Genomic DNA, 22,230 nt, shown 5'->3' on the forward strand with positions numbered 1-22,230 from the left:
TATGAATATCCAACGGTCCACCTTTATTTCTATTTTATGTGTAGGTAGATTGCAGTAGTATGTCTAACTGAGTAACAGGTTGATATAATTATAGTTATTATTATTATTGTTTGTAGAATGAGTAAAAGCCTTCATCAACTTCGAAAATATACTTTTCCTACAGTTACCTTGAAAAGTGACGATTCCTGCACTGATTACAGAACGCAAAGATTCACTTTTCCGCTCTAGTGCGGAAAAAATCTTTTCTGCACTCCAGATTTGCGACATGGCAACACAAAATAGTTGGTGGGTTAAATGGAGGATTAGTGCACGAAAACAAAAATTAAGTTGGTAACAATGACTGTGGTTAGATTTAGATGAGAATCATTTCAATGGCTACCCTACATTTATGATAAAATCCCAATCTAGAAATCCAAAACAAGAATAATGTTCATCTAAAACATAATTAAATAATCATCATTTACGAATTCTCATCATTTAATAATAAATAATAGTTCTTTTCTATTGATAATAATTATCAATAATAATTATTATTATTTCAACTGCAAGAAATGAGAAAAGTAGCAAATATACATTATATAATTCGAATTTTGAGGTTAAATGATTACCGTTCGATATTCATATAAATAGAAATAATAAAAAACATAACAATACTACAATAAATATTCACTGTTGTCTATGTTATTTTTATAAATATTTCTCAGTTTACATTGAGCATTTTTCTCGGTAATTTGAGCAAAAGTCTAAATTTCTGAATCGTGTTTCAGTAATTTTTAGCTGGATGAAACAAACTTAGGTACGATTCTTCCCGCTAGGTCGCGCGCTTGTCGGTTCAGCCATCTTGTTGTGTTCAGCCATTTTGCAGCTCGGTTCAGCCAACAAGCTGCTGGCGTGTATGTTGAATGTGAATTTTTTGTTCTATCTGTATTTTTTCTGATTCTTGAGTGAATAAAAATGAGAATTTTGGCTGAAAATTTTCAACTTCAATTGGATTATTAATTTTTAAATGAATTAAGATTGTTATTAATAACAGCATCACACACACAAACATTTGATGGATTTCAGCCATCATTTACCCATAATTATTCATTTTTCATATTCAATAGTAACTGTAGGAAAAGTTTAATGTGAAATACGTGAGCAAAGTTCCTCTGCTGCACTTAAGAAGCCATTCCGCCCTCGCCTACGGCTCGGGCGTAAACGTTTCTTTCGGTGCAGCAAACTGTCACTTTGCGCACTAGTTGACAGCAGCTACAGGGTTATGAATATCCAACGGTCCACCTTTATTTCTATTTTGTGTGTAGGTAGATTGCAGTAGTATGTCTAACTGGGTAACAGGTTGATAATAATAATTATAATTAGTGTTTAAAAAATGAGTAGACCCTTCATCAACTTCGATAATATACTTTAAAATCGAGAACCAGTATTCTGTTAGAATTCTGGGAGAGAACAGAAAGTTACTATTAAAACATTTGAAAGTTGCATTCAAGATAAGAGCCAATGAGAGTTGGTCAGAGTTTAACCAATCGCCATCTTACAAATGAAAATTCTAGAATGCAGAAATATTTTATCATGAAAACAGGAAACAAACAATGGGAGTTGAGCAAGAGAGAATCTAGAGCTCTAATAGAATCGAGAGAATAGAGAAAGAGTAAGGCGAATAAGATTGAAGTTCTTCATTTTAGTTGTGATTAGACAATAAATTACAGTAAAGAAAACTATTCAACAAATTTTACAAAGTATGAGAAAAGTATTGATGACAAAATTAAGGTTGAATGCAATTCATTTGAATATCGATAGTATAATATTGCAATATAACTACATAGATCGGCGGTGTTTCAACAAATGATTGTCGACTCTCTAAAAAGGATATAAAATAATATCCTTTCCATCAACACACGATCGGAAAAAAGATTGATTGAGTACTTTATTTATGTAGATTACAATATATACTGGCTTATACACTTATATACAATAGCTTACAATACAGCAAAATTATAGATGAATTTACATAATATAGACTAAGAAAATAATTATTGAACTGTATATGATATGAAAAAGCAATTTGTAATATAATAACTATAGATAATAATCATATTGTTATGCATCTACATAAATTGGCGGAGCTTTGGACATATCAATGTCCATTCTTCGGAAAGAATATTAAAAATATCCTCCCCACTAACTCTCTACAAAAGAGAGAGAGAGAGCGAGTGTGTGTGTGAGAGAGAGATTTTTTGTCGCCATGATAACAGCCAAATGAAAATTCATCAACCACATCAAGCTGAAACTAATGAGAAGCAATTTCATTCATATAGTGACAGCTAGTAGAAATTAAATAAGAGAGAAGGTGCTAGGAGCTTTGTGTTTGTGAGAGGGAGAGAATACATCAGCCACATCAAGCTAAAATTAATGAAGGAGGAGCAATTTCATTGTCATGGTGACAGCTAGTAGAAATTAAATAAGAAAGAAGGTGCTAGGAACTTTGTGTTTGTGAGAGGGAGAGAAAGAGATTTTTGTCGCCATGATAACAGCCGAATGGAGGTGGATTGATAAGAGAATACATCAACCACATCTAGCTAAAACTAATGAGGGAGGAGCAATTTCATTGTCATGGTGACATCTAGTAGAAAATAAAATAAGAGAGAAGGTGCTAGGAGCTTGGGGACCAACACTTGAACAGAGTACAAATACAAGGTAACTAATGGAAGGGAAGCACTTCTATCATCAATCCTGAATCGACTAATTGGAATAATTGAGAAGTTAACCAATACAAGATTAATAAAAGGATATCCAACCAATCTTAAACCAACCAATGAGAGAGCAGCAATTTTTTGTCATGATTTGAAAAGGATAAAACATCTTTCAACCTTCCACATTATAATTATTATGATGACGATGATAGTGATTAAATTGTCATCACTTTTTTATCCCGTCATAAGCCAATTCTTTCTCTTATTTTTATTATAGATTGATCTTAATAGTGAGTTGTATTCAACCATAGTTAAATAAACATGACATCACTCTTATTGCTGATACATACACTTCTTCATGAACTGTTTTCAAGACAAGCAGGTAACCCGTGCTCCGCAAGGGTCTAATTGAAAACTTGACAAACTGAAAGCTTGACGTAATGAAATCTTGGAGAATTTAAAATAGGCCTATAACCATCCTGGGTAAATTAAGAATCTATATGCAAAATTTCAAGTTAATCAGTCCAGTAGTTCAGACTTGATGATGCATCATTCGTAAATTTCCTATCCCGTACGTGTATTCTCCAATTCTTTCCCTTATTTTATTATAGATTGATCTTAATCCTGACTTGGATTCAACCATAGTTAAATTATCAAACAAACTATAGTTTATACAAATTATCAAATTAGTACTGAACTACTGAAACCATTCAATTTAACAGGCTTCTGTTTACAATGACACTGAACCGTTTATATTTACACTTACATTCTAGTTGAGAAATAAATCAACACCCTTATTTCAACAAATTCAACATTAATCACTGTAAACACTTGAAGTGAACACATTGTTCATTACAAACTGATAACACAAATATTCTCGATGATTCACAATGATTTATATCTTTATCGACCGACATAGGATGGACCGAGGAAATTTGCAAACAGATATCAATATTCACTTCCTTCTAACAATTCAAACGATGACCGTCAGTGTGGAGATTCCTGAAAATTTCATTACATGTCCGGATACGGAAAGTTACGTTAGTGAAAGTGTTAATAATTCTATAACTTACTTGTGATTTTGTCAAGTTACAAGAATAAAATCAGTTCTCAAGTTGAAGAAATTGTAGGACTTCAAGTAAATAAAACCAGGAGACAAGGTTCATCGTTTTTTAGTTTTTCACTAGTAGAAATCTTATGGAAAAGCTGAAAAAAGCCGTGAATAATCGACGAAGCACTAAACGGGTGAAAAGTGATCGATATACACCGTGGGATCCTCTGTTATCAGGTGATTTATGTATATTGTTTATCTCTTTCCTGTATAGGGCTACTTGTAATATAAATATAAAGAAAATAAAAATCTCAGTACCCTTTTTTTGTGATAAAATATTTTAAAAAAAGGGTACAGAGATTTTTATTTTCTTTATATTTATGTATATTGTTATATTTTTAATAAATTCTTCAATTTATTGAATTGGGGAAATGATATTGTAATGAGCGTTTATCATCATTATTATTAGTCGTAGAACTTTCAAGTCGACACCAAATTAATCTCTTTTTTTGACACCAATCTAATTTTTGTAACTCCTTTTTTGGCCACCGGCTTTTCATATTCAGTGAGATCTTCGTTCTATTTTGTTCCCACTTTTGGCTCTTATCTTTTATCTCTCTTTTTATCTGGTTAAACTAGAGAGACAGTTTATATATTATTTCGAACATGAATATAAGCTATTTTTGGAATCTTCAAGCCGAGAAAAAGCGTGTACAGTATTATAGCTTTGCAATCAAATATTACAATTTCGTAGATCTATAATTAAGAATTTGGCATATTTAGAAATATTCTGCATTACATGAAAACAATACAATAATAAAGAAGAATTCAATGGATTCAACCTTCATCTATAATATAATAGAGGAAAAAATTGATACATCTACGCGTACGGAATAGGAAATCCACGAATGACGCATCATCATGGACATAATGAACTGGGTCAAGTGACTGAATTCCTTGACTTTACTATTATATAGAATGTTTCTGAAATAGCCCGACAAACTTCGTGAGGTGTTTCCTTATCTATACTATAATAAAGGAAAGAACAGGCTTTTACACGATCGGAATAGGAAATTCAAGAATGACGCATCATCACTTCTGAACTACTGGACTGATTAACTTGAAACTTTGCGAATAGATTCTCAATTTACCGAGGATGATTATAGATAGGCCTATATTATAAATTCTTCAAGATTTCATTACGTCAAGTTTTGAGTTTGTCACGTTTTCAATTAGACCCTTGCGGAGCACGGGTTACCTGCTAGGAAATAAAGAAATCTTAAGGTGCGTACAGATATAGTCGCCGCGAACATGAGCGCCCACTTTTAGTCAGCTGACTATATCTGTATTTTTACAGAGACGGTAAAATACAAATATAAAAATCTGGTGTGGCGCACTCACACAACTTTCCTTGCCGTTATGAAAATTTATCACCTGACGCTAGTGTTCCCGCGCATCTCAAGTCTACTATTCAAAGATTTGAGCCAGCTGGTGACAGGGCAATAACGCTGGAGAACACGAGGTCTGCTATCTCTTCATAGTGATTTAATAGAATCACTGTTAGACAGACTGCTATCTCGTCATTTAATAGAATGAACAGTTGCCAACAGTTTGCAATAATTGGATAATCACATTTTCTCCAATTTCGAGCTTATTTTCAATTTTAGGTGAAAATTTTACTGAACATTAATTATTGTAGAGATTCTCATGCTCAATCTTTTCCACTCAATTTTTTTTTGTTTAAATTGTATCTGAAGACTGATAATTAGGAATCTAAAATCAAACTTTGCATAGATGGGGCGGTGCTCCTGAAATTTTTACAGATATGGGACTTGTGGCAGTCGATAGAGCTTATCAATGACTTTTCTAGGTATGAATTTGATCAAAATCGTTGGAGCCGTTTTCGAGAAAATCGCGGAAAACCCTGTTTTTGACAACATTTTCTCCATTTTAGCCGCCATCTTGAATTGCATTTGATCGAAATTGTTCGTGTCGGATCCTTATAGTGAAAGGACCTTAAGTTCCAAATTTCAAGTCATTCCGTTGATTGGGATATGAGATATCGTGTACACAAACGCACATACACTCGTACACACACACACACACACACACACACACACACACACACACACACACACACACACACATACAGACCAATACCCAAAAACCAGTTTTTTGGACTCAGGAGACCTTGAAACGTATAGAAATTTAGAAATTGGGGAACCTTAATTTTTTTCGGAAAGCAATACTTTCCTTACCTATGGTAATAGGGCAAGGAAAGTAATAAAGGAAAGAACTGGCTTAAGGTGCGTACAGACTTCCGCTCTGCTCCAAAACCGAACGTCACTCCAGCAGAGCGATTGATGATCGACCGGGGAGCAACAATGGTTCGACCGGGGAACGCGAGAAGATCTACCATCTTCCGTAACGTTCATGATGGGTGCGTGGGCGGTGCGACTGTGGTTCGATGGTGGTACGAGGGCGGTACGAGGGCGGAACGAGGGAGGAGCGTGCTCGGTGCGGGTTGGAAGCACGAATATGTGTACGCAGCTTAATACACGAACGGGATATGAGATTCAAGAATGACGCATCATCACGTCTGAACTACTGGACTGATTAACTTGAAACTTTGCGAATAGATTCTCAATTTACCGAGGATGGTTATAGACCTAGGCCTATATTATAAATTCTTCAAGATTTCATTACGTCAAGTTTTCAGTTTGTCACGTTTTCAATTAGACCCTTGCGGAGCACGGGTTACCTGCTAGTAGGAAATAAAGAAATCTTAGATATCGACAGGAGCGTAAGGGTCCCAATTGACAGAATCCCAAACGACCGAAACGCTTTATTTTCTGTCAATTGGCATGCCACCGACAGGAGTAATGTTTAGTGAGATATTGTAAGCATTATTTATACAGTATATCAATAATTCCCCCTTGAAGCAATGCTGTCAGCAGTTAAAAATGAATCACTAATTATAGAAGAATGTAAAATGAAACAAGAACATTCTTTCATTGAGCATAATAATCAAGCATAATTTGTACACAATGTGATAAATGAATGAATAATACTTGGGCAGGAACTTATACAGTAGGCCTACATTAGTACTTTTCCTTCAACCATAGAGAAACGAAATAGTTATTTGTGCAACTAGTGCGCAAAGTGACAGTTTGCTGCACCGAAAGAAACGTTTACGCCCGAGCCGTAGGCGAGGGCGGAATGGTTTCTTGAGTGCAGCAGAGGAACTTTGCGCACGTATTTCACAGTAAGTTTTTCCTACAGTTACCATTGAATATGAAAAGTGGGTAATTATGGGTGAAATTGCCTGAAATGCATAAAATGTTTTTCTGTGTAATTTTATTATTGAAAAAAAACCTTAATTTATTGTCAAATTGAATAAAAATGTTGTCCTTGGTTATAATATATACTTAATAAGGTTGTGCTTCGTTGCACCTCTGCTCACTATAGCAGCCCAGTCACTGTTACCAACTTCATTTTGATTTTGCTGCACTGTTGCTCCATATAACCTACTAAGTATTTTGCGTTGCCATGTTGCAAATCTGGAGTGCAGAAAAATTTTTCCCGCACTAGAGCGGAAAAGTGATTCTTTGCGTTCTGTAATCAGTGCAGCAATGGCCACTTTTCAACGTAACTGTAGGAAAACTATGTTTCGTTCATCTCTGCTTCAACTTATGCTGACAGTTATAAATGAAGTATAATTATAATATTGTAGTGAGGTCCACGTTATAATGGCAGTGGAGGAAGATAGAAGAACAACGATGCAACGATGACAATCCTCTCTGTCTTGTCAATGCCTTCTATAGACGGTAGCTGACACAGGTTTATTAATGTAATATTAACTGTTCATTCTCGTTTAAAATAATCAATATTATATTTTATTAAGCATGAAATTGTATTTTTCAATAATTTCATAATAAATTTTCATAATTAGGATGAAATATTTTGCTAATTATTTATCAATTCTACATTGTTAAAAGACGATCTGGCAACACAGCAAAGCGAGAACGAGATAGCTCTATCCGCTTTGTTGAATGACAAACAAGGATAGCAATACCATTGCTAAACAAACACTCCCATTTTTACGAGGACCCCACTATAATATTATCATTATACTTCATTTTTAACGGTCAGCATAAGTTGAAGCAGAGGTGAACGAAATACAGTTTTCGTTTCTGTATGGTTGAAGGGAAAGTACTTATGTTCTGTATAAATTCCTGCCTAACTATTATAATGCTTGATTATTATTTTCAATAAAAGAATGTTCTAATTTCATTTCACATTTCCCACTAAACACTATAGGAACTAATCTTCCCGCCACAAATCAATCCGAAATATTATCTTCCGTTGAACATCAAAGTTTCACCACAAGTGTCTGGTTTCCTTCATACTATTACCGTATTAATGATCACTTTCATTTTCGTGAGTAGAGCTCGCGGCCGAAGAAGCAACATTCGTCAAAATTATCAATACCACTCTTCAATAATCATTGCCAAAACAAAATTATAACTCTGGTTCTTCCTCGACAGTCTACTATCAAAACTTACACAGCTTACACTATATACATAGCTTACGGGAGCAACATCCTTTCCTGGTAATTAGTAAACCTACTTATTAAAAATTTCAAGTTGGGCGTTATTTCCGGTTTTAAACAGAACCACCAACCTAGCAAACACGTTGATAACTGTAATATCTTGAAACAATATCATCAATTTGCCTTCTATAAAAGTGAAACTTCAGTTATTATTAATAGATGATCGTAATAAACAGTGGTACAGTTATAGAGAGAAGAAGCTTTCCAAACGCTTTTCTGATCTAACAATGGTCAAGGTGAAGACTTTCTAGTTTTATGATTGTTTGTTCTCACAGCAAATTTGATAAATTTACTAGAGTTGATGTACAACAATCATAACGTCAATCAAAGACAATATTGATGTTTGTAAAATAGATGTGAATGATAATGCATCTTATGAATGATCATATTCATGAATATTTATTTACACTTTCACGATCAAGAGTAATATTGAATCTACACAATTATTTGATTGATTTTATGTTAACAAGTGATTGTATGTGTATCTACATCTACAGTACAAACTTACAAGAGTAAAACTTCTCAATATTCACTCTTCTGTTATTGTTTTACAAGATTGAAACCAGCTTGAAAATATAATTTTATGAATTTATATTTATGTCCCGGATATTTGACAAGCAAAACCTGATATTTTGTATAAATTTAATGATACTAAGATCAATAAAGCTTAGTAACACTCATGCTAAGAAGTACCACTATATTATATCACTGTAGGAATTCCTGCGAAGCCTTGATAATACGAACTTCTCAGACCAGAGACCAGACAAGTGGTATGTGACAAGGCCTATGAGATCTATAGAAAATACCAATGTACCTAAAGTGCGAGATATATTACTTTTAACATGAAGAGGAGAAACCCATTTCTCCCTTCCACAGTTTGTAGCGTAGACACAGACGGACATTTGGATGCGCCGTGTCATTTTGCTTCATGTTCTTGTGATGAAAACATCTCTGTAACATACACAAACCAATATACCTGCTGACCAGTATTACTATTTGGAATATTGCCAGCAATAGATGGAGGGGAGTGTTGCCGCGTCGCGTTACAAAGCTCTCTCACTCAGACACAAAAGAAGGAGAATGCTGCTAGGTAGTGGGAGTGATTAGTGGAGGATAGAGCATCGGACCTCTCCGTCTTCGAGAAAGAGCCGTGTTAAAAGTAATTTATCTCGCACTTTAGAATGTATTCTAGGTGCATTGGGAAGTACTGTACAGTATAATCTTTGCTCAAATATACAAGACAAACGACCGGTCTCTAGAGCACGGATTTTCAAAAGAAACTCTGATTTGGGTATGGGTGATTTTTCATTTACTCTAATTTGTTTCGATAAAATTGAATAGGTATTTACACCACTGTAATTTCAAACAGATTGTGTTTTCTTATTCATCAGTTGCTAAATCGCGAAATAAAGTGGAACGTCAGTAAGTTTAAGGTTGACTATGGAATCTTTTGTTTGTAGAGGATATCCTAGAGCTATATAAACCTTTGCAATACAGATTTCGGTGGTATACAATCTCGGGAAGACGGGCCTCTTTACAACGAACACCTCAATAAGACGAATTTTCCACAATTTCTCGATATTAGTCCCATATATATATAGGCTCAACTATGTAGAAAAAATTGTGAAATACTCATCTCATATAGTCTACTCAAGAAAACTATAGTTCTATTCAAGAAGACTGCAGTTCTACTCAAGAAAGTATCAAGATCATTGTTTAAAAACAGTCACTGCCTAAGATTTTCTTAAAAAGTTTCTTGAGTTTCGACTTCAATTTTAATGAATTGTTAAATAAAAATACTAAGAAATTGTCAATAACCACAGATAAATTGATACTTAGAAAGACCGGTTTCGGTTTTTACACAATTGTCAATCTCTGATAAACTCAGGAGTTTATCAGACATCTTTCTAAGTACTGTATCAATAAATCTGTGGTTTTTGACTATATTTCTTAGTATTTTTATTTAATATGAATAATAAACTATTAATGAAACTATAATGAACTATATACAGTAGAAACATAACCTATTTTTATTGACATGTAACATTATCAAAATTTGGGAATGGAATAGTTTTGGGCCAAGCCTGTTGTTCCTACCCAATCATATAATTTTATATGATTTGTAATATTGTATCCTCGAATAAATGAATAAATAAATACCACAATATCAACTTCTCAACTACACAAAAAGGTAAATGAATCGGAGAAAATCTCATCACTTATGCTTGAAATAGAACCATGATTTTCAATCAAACTGACAGAGCTGTATGAACATAAAATCGCTGAATAAATAAACTATTGAGGTGCTTTCAAAGTTTCTCGAAAAACTATGAAATAAATGTTCTCACGAGCCACTGTAATCAAATTTGACCAACTACAAAGCACAATTAAACTCAGAAATTCTCAAGGTTTCCACTAGAAGCCATAAAAGTCATCAGGTTTTCAAATCGTAGGTGATATTTATATTCACAGCAGGCAACTGCGCAGAGAGCTAAATGTACTTAAAACGTATGAAACGTACTCAAGAGCATACTGTACAGTAAAACAAGGAGCAACTCGCAGAAAAAAGAAAACTAAAACACAAACAATGGAAACCAGTTCTAATAGTGCAACAAGGAAGCAGGACATGATTGTATCTACGTAATCAGAGAAAAAGTTTGTTTTTATCAAAATATAAAATACAAGAAAATATATGTTTCTTTCAAGACCATGTTCCACAATACAATAGAATCCGTTTATTCGCTTCTACAGAACATGTAATCAAATTGAAAAAGTAAATCTATAAAGAGAATATCCAAGATTTCAATTATGATAGATTTTCACAGTCCCTCAAAGCAATCCCCAGGGAAATCACTGACACATCTAAGCCCTATTTATCCAAAAACAAATAAACTAGCCACTATAACATATCAAATAATGAAACTGTGAGATATTACTATATTTGTAAATAGAGCCCGTTTGTCTGTTACTTTTTTCGGAACAAAATATCAACTTAACGTAATTGTAATAGTTTCTTCATTCATTACTATATTATGCGATGTAAACACTTTCTATTTTCCACCATAGTGAAGCTGCGTTTACACCAAAGTTATTAACAAAATGTTTATTTTTCCGTCCTTATAGATTCTATTAGATTGCACATAACTTACCATACACACGATGAACATAATTATGTGTTTGTCAAGTTCCGTTCAATCTAATCGAATCTATAAGGACGGGAAAATAAACATACAAATAACATACATAACTTATCATACAAATGATGAACATATGTTTAAACGTTGTTTGTAACATTTTCATGTTCCTTGACAATAAAAGATTGATTTATTGATTGATATGTGTTTGTCAAGTTCCGTTCAATCTAATAGAATCTAAAAGGACGGAAAAATAAACATTTTGTTAATAACTTTGGTGGAAACGCAGCTTTACTGTGGTGAAAAATCGAAAGTGTTTACATCGCATAATAATAGTAATGAATATTAATGATATAGAAATCGAAAGAAAGAACAAGATTCCGAATAAGAATACATGAATAAACAAAAGATCGATCTTACAACCTACTTCGAGAGATCCAATCCTTGTTGAGATACTCATCAGAAACTCTACAAGGTCGAGATCAACAACATTAAAATTATGCAACCCAATTCCTAATTCATAAATTCAGTCGGTATTTCGAAGCTTTATTAAAACGGAAGTCGAGATTGCATGTTTAGCTCTTTAGTGATATTCACTTCAAACTGTCAGCTTTACTCATATAATAACATTAAGGCTTCCCATCCAATCAATACTGACAGTTATAGTGAGGTCCACGTTATAATGGCAGTGGAGAAGGATAGGAGAACAACGTTGCCGATCCTCCGTCTTGTCAATGCCTTCTATAGACGATAGCTGATACAGGTTTATTGATGTAATATTAACTGTTCATTCTCGTTAGAATAAATTATATTTTATTAAGCAGGAAATTATAGTTTTGAATAATTTCATAAGAAATTTTCATAATTTTGTTATTCAATTATTAATTCTACATTGTTAAAAGGCGATCTGGCAACAGAGCAAAGCGAGTAAGAGATAGCGCTATCCGCTTTGTTGAATGATAGACAAGGATAGCAATACCATTGCGAATCAAACACTGCCATTATAACGTGGACTTCACTATAGCTCCAACATTTCACACCACAGAACAAAATTTAAATACCGCATCACGCGAGCTGGCTACTTAATTTCCTCAACAAATTTAATTAATTTGAAAAGTGAACATTTCTTCATCATAATAAAAGTCGCCACTGTAGTGAGGTCTACGATATAATGGCAGTATTTGATTAGCATCGGTGTTGCTATCCTTGTCTAACATCTTTGTATCATCATTGTGTCATCTTTGTATCATCTTCCTATAGTGAGGCCCACGTTATAATGGCAGTATTTAGTAACATTGGTGTTTTCTATCATTCGACAAGGCAGATAGCGTTATCTATACTTTTCCTCCACCTACTGTCTAAAGTACTTACTTTACTCCCTGAAACCTAATACTAAAGTGTCACTTTTTCGCTCTCGGTAGTAAAAAACAGAAAAACTCCCTAGGGAGTAAAAGTGACTCGGATCCATTTAAATAACATGGGGAGCATCTCTATTTTGAAACTTACATTGTAATAGGTTAGAAGGTCTAAGCTCAGATGAGAAAGCATAATAGAGGTGTCTGTCATTGAGTCAACAGAATTCAATACCACAACCAGAAATTTGATCAACTCATGAAATATATGTTTGTATGATAATTATTATATTCTTAATATTAGTAGACGATAAAAATTTATACAATTTTTAAAATATTTTATTCTATTCAAAATACCAGCCAACAAATATGTTTGATCTGCAATTCAAATCTGAACTGCGTGATCTGGAGTCAGCCATTTTTGGTAGCTGCCCAGCTGATACAATTGTTACAACTTTTGCCGATGGATAGCGCAATCGGCAGTGCCAATCAGACGACCGGTTTTTAGGTTTTAGATTTAGGTTATGTTGTTAGGAATCATTGTCACCAATACGTAAGTTATTAGAATGATTTTATTTGCAGTTTCTATAAAAAAATGTATATGGAGGAAAAATGTTGTGTACATCACGAGCGGAAAATACTTTTTCTCCCTCCGGAAAATTGCTGCCCTCGGGCTTCAAACTTTTTCCCACAGGGAGAAAAAGTTGTACTTTTCACTCTAGATATACAAATAACTATTTCTACCTCCACAACGTAACCAGAACCTTTTTTCATCAATGTGGAGATATGATTAATTAACAAAATATGCAATCTCAATAAATTATTAAAATTTATTATCAAATCATTGAAGAATATATTTTCTTGACTAATAAAATATACAGTAATTGATTATTTCATACAAGAATGAACAGTTAATATTACATCAGATATACCGGTATCAGCTATCCTCTATAGATGCCAGTGACAAGACAGAGAATCGGTAACGCTACTCTTCTATCTTTCTACACTGCCATTATAACGTGGACCTCACTATAGATTCAACTCAGAACCATTCTCAAGTGTAAAATGAGTACCCCTATTAAGAAAAATAAGTTTCAAGTTAAATAAATTCAAATTCTCTAGTGTGGAACTAAATTAGCAACACCCCAAAAATTGAATTTTCCATTTGGCAGTGACAAGGCAGAGAATCGGTAACGCTGTTCTCCTATCTTTCTCACTGCCATTATAACGTGGAACTCACTATAGATTCAACTCATTTGAGCCATTTTCAAGTGTGAACTAAATAGCCCTATCGAGAAACGTAAAGTATTCATGTGAAATAAATTCAAATTCAAATTTGTGGAACTAAATATTTTTCCTAAAAATATTCTGTTATTTATTCAGAAAGAAATGACATTTATTAACCTTATTTTCTCTCTCCCTATCATTATTGATGATGTAATTATTGTATGAATCAATAAAGAATAAATAGCTACACCACAAAACATTGAATTTCCCATTCAACCGGAGACAAACGATTATCCTAAGTTTTCTATTTTCTCTGATTTAACTCAACGATATCATACGTAGAGGATAAAGGCAATATAAAAGTATGTTACAGTATTGTGACGTCATATCTGACCTCCCCCAAAGCTACATGGCTATTGTCTGACTTACCAGACACATGAGACAACAGACCGCTTTATCTTTCTGACTACAAAATGATTAATGATTTGTTTAATTAGTTGTGTAATTGATGATCCATTAATCGCCATCCACGATTGACTGATTACTGAGAAATTATTACTGATTACCGCTTTTGATTGCGTCATTTGAAGCTTTTTGTTTGGCGTTAATCACCGACATTCGACAGTTGTTTGAATGACTAATTTATTGTCGATGAAATACAATAATAAAGAAACAAATTGAATGTGGGTTTCTGGGAGGTGAACTTGAAACAATTGACACCTATGTGCACTTCAAATAGATAATTATAATTATGCAGGGTGAAATCAATAATATCTTGTAGTAATTGAAATCTTCTGTAACTATATATACTTTTCAATTTTCCTCTTCTTTCTCTTTCTCCTTACATCTTTCTTCATACTACTTTCGCCTTCCATCCTTCTTTCTCTTCCCTTCTTCTTCTTCTCTTGCTCTCTAACATTCATCTTTTCGTAAACATAGAAGTGTTCCCTACAAACTTTATCAGTTTAGTTACTATGTACCTATGCCAGCGCACAAACCTAGGTTTTGCTGGCTTTGTCAGATGGAAAACAAGTTATTTTTAATTTAAAAGTTATTTAATTTAAATTTAAAAGTGTTATTGGAATCTTATAATGCATTTCTTGCTTGTATTTTCATTATTCATAGTCTACATTGTATTGTTTTCAATTTGTCAAAATAAATTTGAAATTTGATTTGAAACTCAAACTTTCTCAAATTTTGACACAAACGCGATAATGTCGGCTCTACAATACCAGATAAGACATACACATATCTACAAGACATATAGACATAAGACATGGACATATGTAGATAAGACAGACATATCTACACTGAGACATAAATAACAGTTTACAATAATTGAATAACAGTTCTAAATTGGGACATAATAAATCGGCGAAAGGCTGCTCTATAGTCAGAAGTCTATAGAGCTCTATAGAGAGAGGACCACTTTCAGCATTCCTTATAGCATAGCATCAATGTTTCCCATTAAACCAACGCTGACAGTTAAAGTGAATTACATCACTATAGTAGGTTGGGTAAGGTTAGGTAGCTTCAAAAAATATTGGAGACAGCTTTATTTCAAGGTCGTTGACAGGCGATGAACCAGAGTAGGCTCTAGAGTTGGCTCAATACTCTCTAATGACCATAGAGAAAGGAAACACTGAAACACCATCCTGTCTCTCTTTCCTGACTAGAGTGAGATGATGTTCACGTCATACTGTCAGCATTTGTTTGAATGGAAAGCAATCATGTTATTTATAATGATTCCTGACAGTTTAAAGCGAAGAATCAATGAAGGTTAATAAGATATCAGGATTAGGCTGATCTTAGGATCTTAACAGATGTATCAATGTTTTCATTAATTTCAAAGAAGAAAATACTTGTTTATGATTGCATTCCAAAAATACAGATTAATTTTTCACAAACTCTCTATTCATAAAAAGCCTTATAATGACGACAAAATATTTTTTCAACGTAGATATTTTCAATGTAGTACATCATTGTTGAAAACAATTAATTTTAACTGTTGATGAACTTAGATGATGGAAGTTCAAGGTCACGTATTGTCTGTTTAAAAATAATACAATATTGAAATCAATCATCCGGCATGTTAACAAGCGTGAGAAAAAAAATAATAACAACGTATTATTTGGGTCAGCTGGACGATTCAACCTAGTTTAAAATTTGAATACGCATGTATTTTCCCTGATAATAAATCAGGGGATTTCTTCTAACTATACAAGAAAAATCTGGTGTGGCGCACTCACACAACTTTCCTTGCCGTTATGAGAATTTATCACCTGACGCTAGTGTTCCCGCGCATCTCAAGTCTACTTATAAACAAAGATCTGAGCCAGCTGGTGACAGGACAATAACGCTGGAGACATACGAGTTCGGCTATCTCTTCATAGTGAATGATTTAATAGAATCAACAGTTGCCAACAGTTTGCAATAATTAGATAATAACATTTTCTCGAGCTTATTTTCAATTTCAGGTGAAAATGTTATTGAACATTATTTGTAAAGATTCTCATGCTCAATCTTCTCCACTCAATTTTTTTTTTTTTAAATTGTATCTGAAGCCAGATAATTGGAAATCTGAAAACAAACTTTGCATAGATGGGGCGGAGCTCCTGGAATTTTTACAGATATGGGACTTGTGGCAGTTGATAGAGCTTATCAATGACTATTCTAGGTATAAATTCGATCAAAATCGTTGGAGCCGTTTTCAAGAAAACCGCGAAAACCCCTGTTTTTGACAACATTTTCGCCATTTTAGCCGCCATCTTGAATCGCATTTGATCGAAATTGTTCGTGTCGGATCCTTATATTGTAAGGACCTTACGTTTCAAATTTCAAGTCATTCCGTTAATTGGGGAGATGAGGTATCTTGTATACAGACGCACATACACTCATACACACACACACACACACACACACACACACACACACACATACAGACCAATACCCAAAAATCAGTTTTTTGGACTCAGCGGACCTTGAAACGTATAGAAATTTAGAAATTGGGGTACCTTAATTTTTTTCGGAAAGCAATACTTTCCTTACCTATGGTAATAGGACAAGGAAAGTAAAAAACGTGTTGAGCTTTCAAATAAAAGTTGAACCCCTCTTTTACATAATTACTTTATGCTATTATTAATAATATCATTGTATTGATGATTTAGTGCATAAATTGAAATGGACATAGCCTACATAATATTTGGACAATTTAAGACAAAATTAGGAAATTGAAGAAGTTTTGGGCAATAGCCTGTTTTTACTTTCCTTGCCCTATTACCATAGGTAAGGAAAGTATTGCTTTTCGAAAAAAATTGAGGTACCCCAATTTGTAAATTTCTATACGTTTCGAGGTCCCCTGACTCCAAAAAAAGTGGTTTTTGGGTATTGGTCTGTATGTGTGTGTGTGTGTATGAGTGTATGTGCGTCTGTGTACACGATATCTCATCTCCCAATAAACGGAATGACTTGAAATTTGGAACTTAAAAGGTCCTTCCCCTATAAGTATCCGACACGAACAATTTCGATCAAATGCAATTCAAGATGGCGGCTAAAATGGCGAAAATGTTGTCAAAAACAGGGTTTTTCGTGATTTTCTCGGAAACGGCTCCAACGATTTTGATCAAATTCTTACCTAAAATAGTCATTGTTAGCTCTATCAACTGCCACAAGTCCCATATCTGTAAGAATCACAGGAGCTCCGCCCCATCTATGCAAAGTTTGATTTTAGATTCCCAATTATCAGGCTTCAGATACAATTCAAACAAATAATTTTGAGTGGAAAAGATTGAGCATGAGAATCTCTACAATTTATGTTCAGTAACATTTTCACCTAAAATTAAAAATAAGCTCGAAATTCGAGAAAATGTTATTATTTCAATTGCAAACTGTTGGCAGCTGTTGATTCTATTAAATCATTCACTATGAAGAGATAACAGACCTCGTGTGTCTCCAGCGTTATAGTCCTGTCACCAGATGGCTTAGATCTTTGAATAGTAGACTTGAGATGCGCGGGAACACTAGCGTCAGGTGATAAATTTTCATAACGGCAAGGAAAGTTGTGCGAGTGTGCCACACCAGATTTTTTCTTTTCCAACTACTGTATTGTTTACTCCATCCAATAAATAAATCATAGATTTTTTCTAGTGAATATAGGGGGGAAACACGGGATTTCATTCTTGTATTTCTAGTTTATCTGCCGGGGTTCACTAGAGATTGATGCCGTATTGTAATGCTGTAACAACAAAAACTTGGTTCTCCATTTTTCAATAAATTAGTGGTTTTGACAACTTCAAGCCGATTCAACCAGTATCAACAATCTAATTGTTTATTCTATCAATGTCAAATCTAAACTAATCAAAATTCAAAACTAGGAATTTGGAGTATTTTATTTAATTTGTAATCTATTTCCAGATGAAATTGATGAGGGTCGTTGGTTGGAAACAGAAGGCAGGTGATAGTTTGTTATGGAGGCAGATAGTGGAAGAGGCTAAAGCTCACGCTGAGCTGTAAAGCCGGAAAAGAAGAAGAATAATCTATTTCTAGACTTATGTTCACCTCCTATTCTTTTATTCTATTTCGGGAACATATTAAAACTTTTTATAGTATTGTACACGTTTTATAAATGGCAATAAATTGAATTAAAATTACATGCTAACAATTGAATAATAAATTGACCTACAATGCCCGAGAAATACATCAGTTTTCCTTCAAGAGAATTTTTAAATTTTAGATGATTTTCATAGAAAGAGATTATAATTATGATGTTTCATATAATTACAAAAATCATCATCAGTAATTGCTAAGGAACCCACAAATAAAAAATAATTATAAAATACAACAGTAGTCAGTCCAATCTGTATCGTCAAAAACTCAAAATAATAATTAGTAAATAATTAATTCATTTGAGACTATATTATAAGACCAATAATATCGAGGACCGAGCTTCGCTCTGGAGTACAAAAGCATAAAAAATTTATTACGAAAGAAGAAATTATAATAACATTCATAACATTTATACAGAAATGTTCTATCTAATCACAGTAAATTGAGATTAATTCCCAGAAGAATGCAAAAATTTCCCTCACAAAGGACCAGTTGCATAAAAGCCGGTTAAATTTTAATCCTGTTTAACTTCACGTGAACCAAATCAGAGAAGACCATTTCCAGATCTACTGGAATTAATCAGGATTGAAAATAACCCGGCTTCTTTGCAACCGGCACCAAGTACCTGATTCAATGATTACAAAAGTTCAACAGCTGAGTCATAATTTTTACACAGTCCCACACACATGAACTCGCTCACTCATTTCCATCAGACGACGAAATAATTATCAGCAATTTTCCCAAGGATGCATATTAATTATATTTTAATGTCCTTCAGCGAGTTTTCCCAGGGATGAGACCTTGTGCAATCGAATCTTTATATTATAAACCTACTATATTCTGAATTTCGTGAGTATCGTTAGAGCAGTTTTCGAGATCCGGTCAAATACAAACATATTAATATCTAAACATATAAACAGAAGTTGCTCGTTTAATAGTATAGGATTAAGACTAATGTATCCATATAATACAGGAGATTGAATACTGAGCTAGAATTCTATTAGGATTTACAAGATACAAGAGAGAAATTTCGAATAATAAATTCTTCACAAAGTATGTTTCCGTAAATATGAAAAGTGGCAACGAAATATCAGAGACAAAACTCCACAATCACCTTATTATGGTAGATGCAAGCCTATGATTTTGCCTTCAAGAGAAAGCTTCATCGCTTTATTGCGTAACGTCCAGATAGCTTTCTCTTGAAGAAAGAAGACTTCCAAAATTATTACATCTAGGCGATATAGCGTCAATCTATTACCAAAATGATATAATACGTGTTCTATCACCGTGAACGATATGCATTCGTAAAAATACTCACGTTGAACAAAGAACATAGTATCAATGTTATAACTCAATGTATTACTCACAATGTGAGTTGCATTACCTCATTAATAATTCACATTATAATGTTTGTAACTAGTAGTTCAGAGAACAGTAGAATTCGCTACACTCACTAAAATCACTATTTACACACGCCCGCTTATTCACACACAAACACACATACTAATTGTATTTAGAGTATGATGATATAAATGCAATAGGATCGGTGGAGGACGCTGAGAAATAAAAGTTCTTTACATTTTTGAGCTAGGATGCACGGTTAAAGAGATAAGAAATCTGAAACTTGAAATTTGGGACTTTTGGATGGAGGGGGGAATTATCGAATTATAATTTTCTTTAATTTTGTACATGTGATATATGAAATATAAGACCACCTTGGAGCGCTGAAGAATAAAGGTCCTCTACACTTTTCAGCTCGGAAGCACGGTTGAAAAGATGAAAAATCTGAAACTTGGATTGGGACTAGTAAAAAAAAAAAATCAAATACCAAAAATTAGAAAATTTTCAACATGTGATACATGAAATAATACCGTTTTGAAGAGCTGAGAAGAATGAGCCCAATTTGAACCTGATCTGAAAAAGTATTGAAAAGTTAGGTTGATTTTTAGGGTAAAATTTCCGAATAAAGTGCCGCCATCTTGAAACAGGGATGAATTGAAAATTTTTGAATACATACGTTTCTGCGCCTTGTTTTAAAGTATTTGTATACCAAATTTTATCCAAATTGGACCATAACTGCGACTGTAACTGCGGTACAAACAAACAAACAGACAAACGCCGATTGACTTGAAACATAGAATTCGCTTCGCTCATTCAATAATTTATAAATTCAAATTCAATTAAGTACCGGTCCTGATCTACTATAGATACGATAAATTCTGCACTTATGCTATTATATTAAGCGAGCAATTTCTGTATAAATATCTGTTTATATTTTTATATCTGGTTATTTATGTTCAACGGATCTCGAAAACGGTTCTAACGATTTTCACGAAATTTGGAACGTGGTAGGTTTATGATATAAAAATTCGATTGCACTAGGTCTCATCCCTGGGAAAACTCGCTGAAGGACTTGAAAAGGATAACAATTATTCATCCTTGGAAAAACAGATGATAATTTCGTCGTCTGTCGAAACAGTAGATGCGTGTGTGTGAGAGAGACAGAATTGTTTCCAGCTGTAGCCTATAATCAATCAGCGAGAAATTTTAATCGACTTTATCAAAATAATCCGAATGGTTGACATGACATGATAATAGATTATCATTAGAATGATAATCATTCTAAACTGGAGTATATCATAATTTTCAAAGTTATTAATTATTTGACAATTTTAAGTGATTAGTGAGTGTTATTTTGTTATTCAATATTGGTTTGTAAATAATCTAAATTAGAATGTTTTTGTTTTGAAATGTTTGGACTGAAAATTGAACCTGAATTCAAGTGTATGGAACATAACTCACTTTCTGGACTATGTATAGTGTATAAATCAAAATTCGGAGAAGAAACAGTTTTGGGCTGTGCCTGTTAGTCCTTCCCCAATCATTTTATAGAATTGTGTTGTGTTTATAAATAAATAACGAGCGAAGCTCGGTGCCCCGATATTCTGTTATGAAACTTAAGTCAAAATAATCGATTCATTTATATACATAAAAGCGAAATAGCACTCATTCATTCGCACTCACTCATTCATTCATAATCAACTGTACTAAAAATCTACTGAACCAAATACGTTCAAATTTGGCAGGTTTGTTCAGTTTGCCATCTAGAGGCGCACTACGAACGGATTTGAAAAAAAATCCAAATATTTTCCTAATTCAGAGAAAATGTTCAGATTTGGTACACAGGCTCAGCTGAGGTATAAAAATGTTGTATTGGGAGAGTCTTCGAATAACACCCAGGTTCCGCGGTTTTTGAGCGTTTTCCTGCGTTTTCTACGCCTTCTCAAGAACTGATTGACAGGTCATGAATGTTTGGTACAGAAGTTCAGCAAGGGTCTAGAAATGTTGTCTTGAGAGGACCTCAAAATTACGTCAAAGATACGCCCAATATAGGCGCTTTTACAAGCGTACCTCAGCGTTTTTTAGAGGGTTTATTTTCTCATGCTCGAGTTTTCAATGCATTTGTCTACATTTCTCAAGCAAATTCATACTTGAGAGGGTTAGACGTGGATGATTGTTAATTTCTCCATATAATTCCTGTATCAAATTTCAAAGA

The 22,230-nt window shown here is 33.7% G+C and overlaps 2 protein-coding genes across 3 annotated transcripts in view; one reads left to right on the forward strand and one right to left on the reverse strand.

Annotated features, from left to right (window-relative positions):
* The window catches only part of LOC111063637 (transcription factor IIIB 90 kDa subunit), a 130,032-nt gene that overhangs the window by 65,417 nt on the left and 42,385 nt on the right, over nucleotides 1–22,230 (reverse strand). The window lies entirely within an intron of this gene.
* Nucleotides 1–22,230, forward strand: part of LOC111061964 (BTB/POZ domain-containing protein 6-B) — a 55,755-nt gene that overhangs the window by 8,239 nt on the left and 25,286 nt on the right. Inside the window, exon 1 of one of the 2 annotated variants that reach the window (XM_039425622.1) lies at nucleotides 3,698–3,981. The exons of the other annotated variant lie outside the window; for it this stretch is intronic. Within the exon in view, the coding sequence (XP_039281556.1) occupies nucleotides 3,891–3,981 (91 nt within the window). The 5' untranslated portion in view covers nucleotides 3,698–3,890. Of the gene's footprint in view, nucleotides 1–3,697; nucleotides 3,982–22,230 lie in introns of those variants that run through there. 2 annotated transcript variants of the gene reach the window in all.

This window comes from Nilaparvata lugens, chromosome 4 (assembly GCF_014356525.2).
Source record: "Nilaparvata lugens isolate BPH chromosome 4, ASM1435652v1, whole genome shotgun sequence".
NCBI lineage: Eukaryota > Metazoa > Arthropoda > Insecta > Hemiptera > Delphacidae > Nilaparvata > Nilaparvata lugens.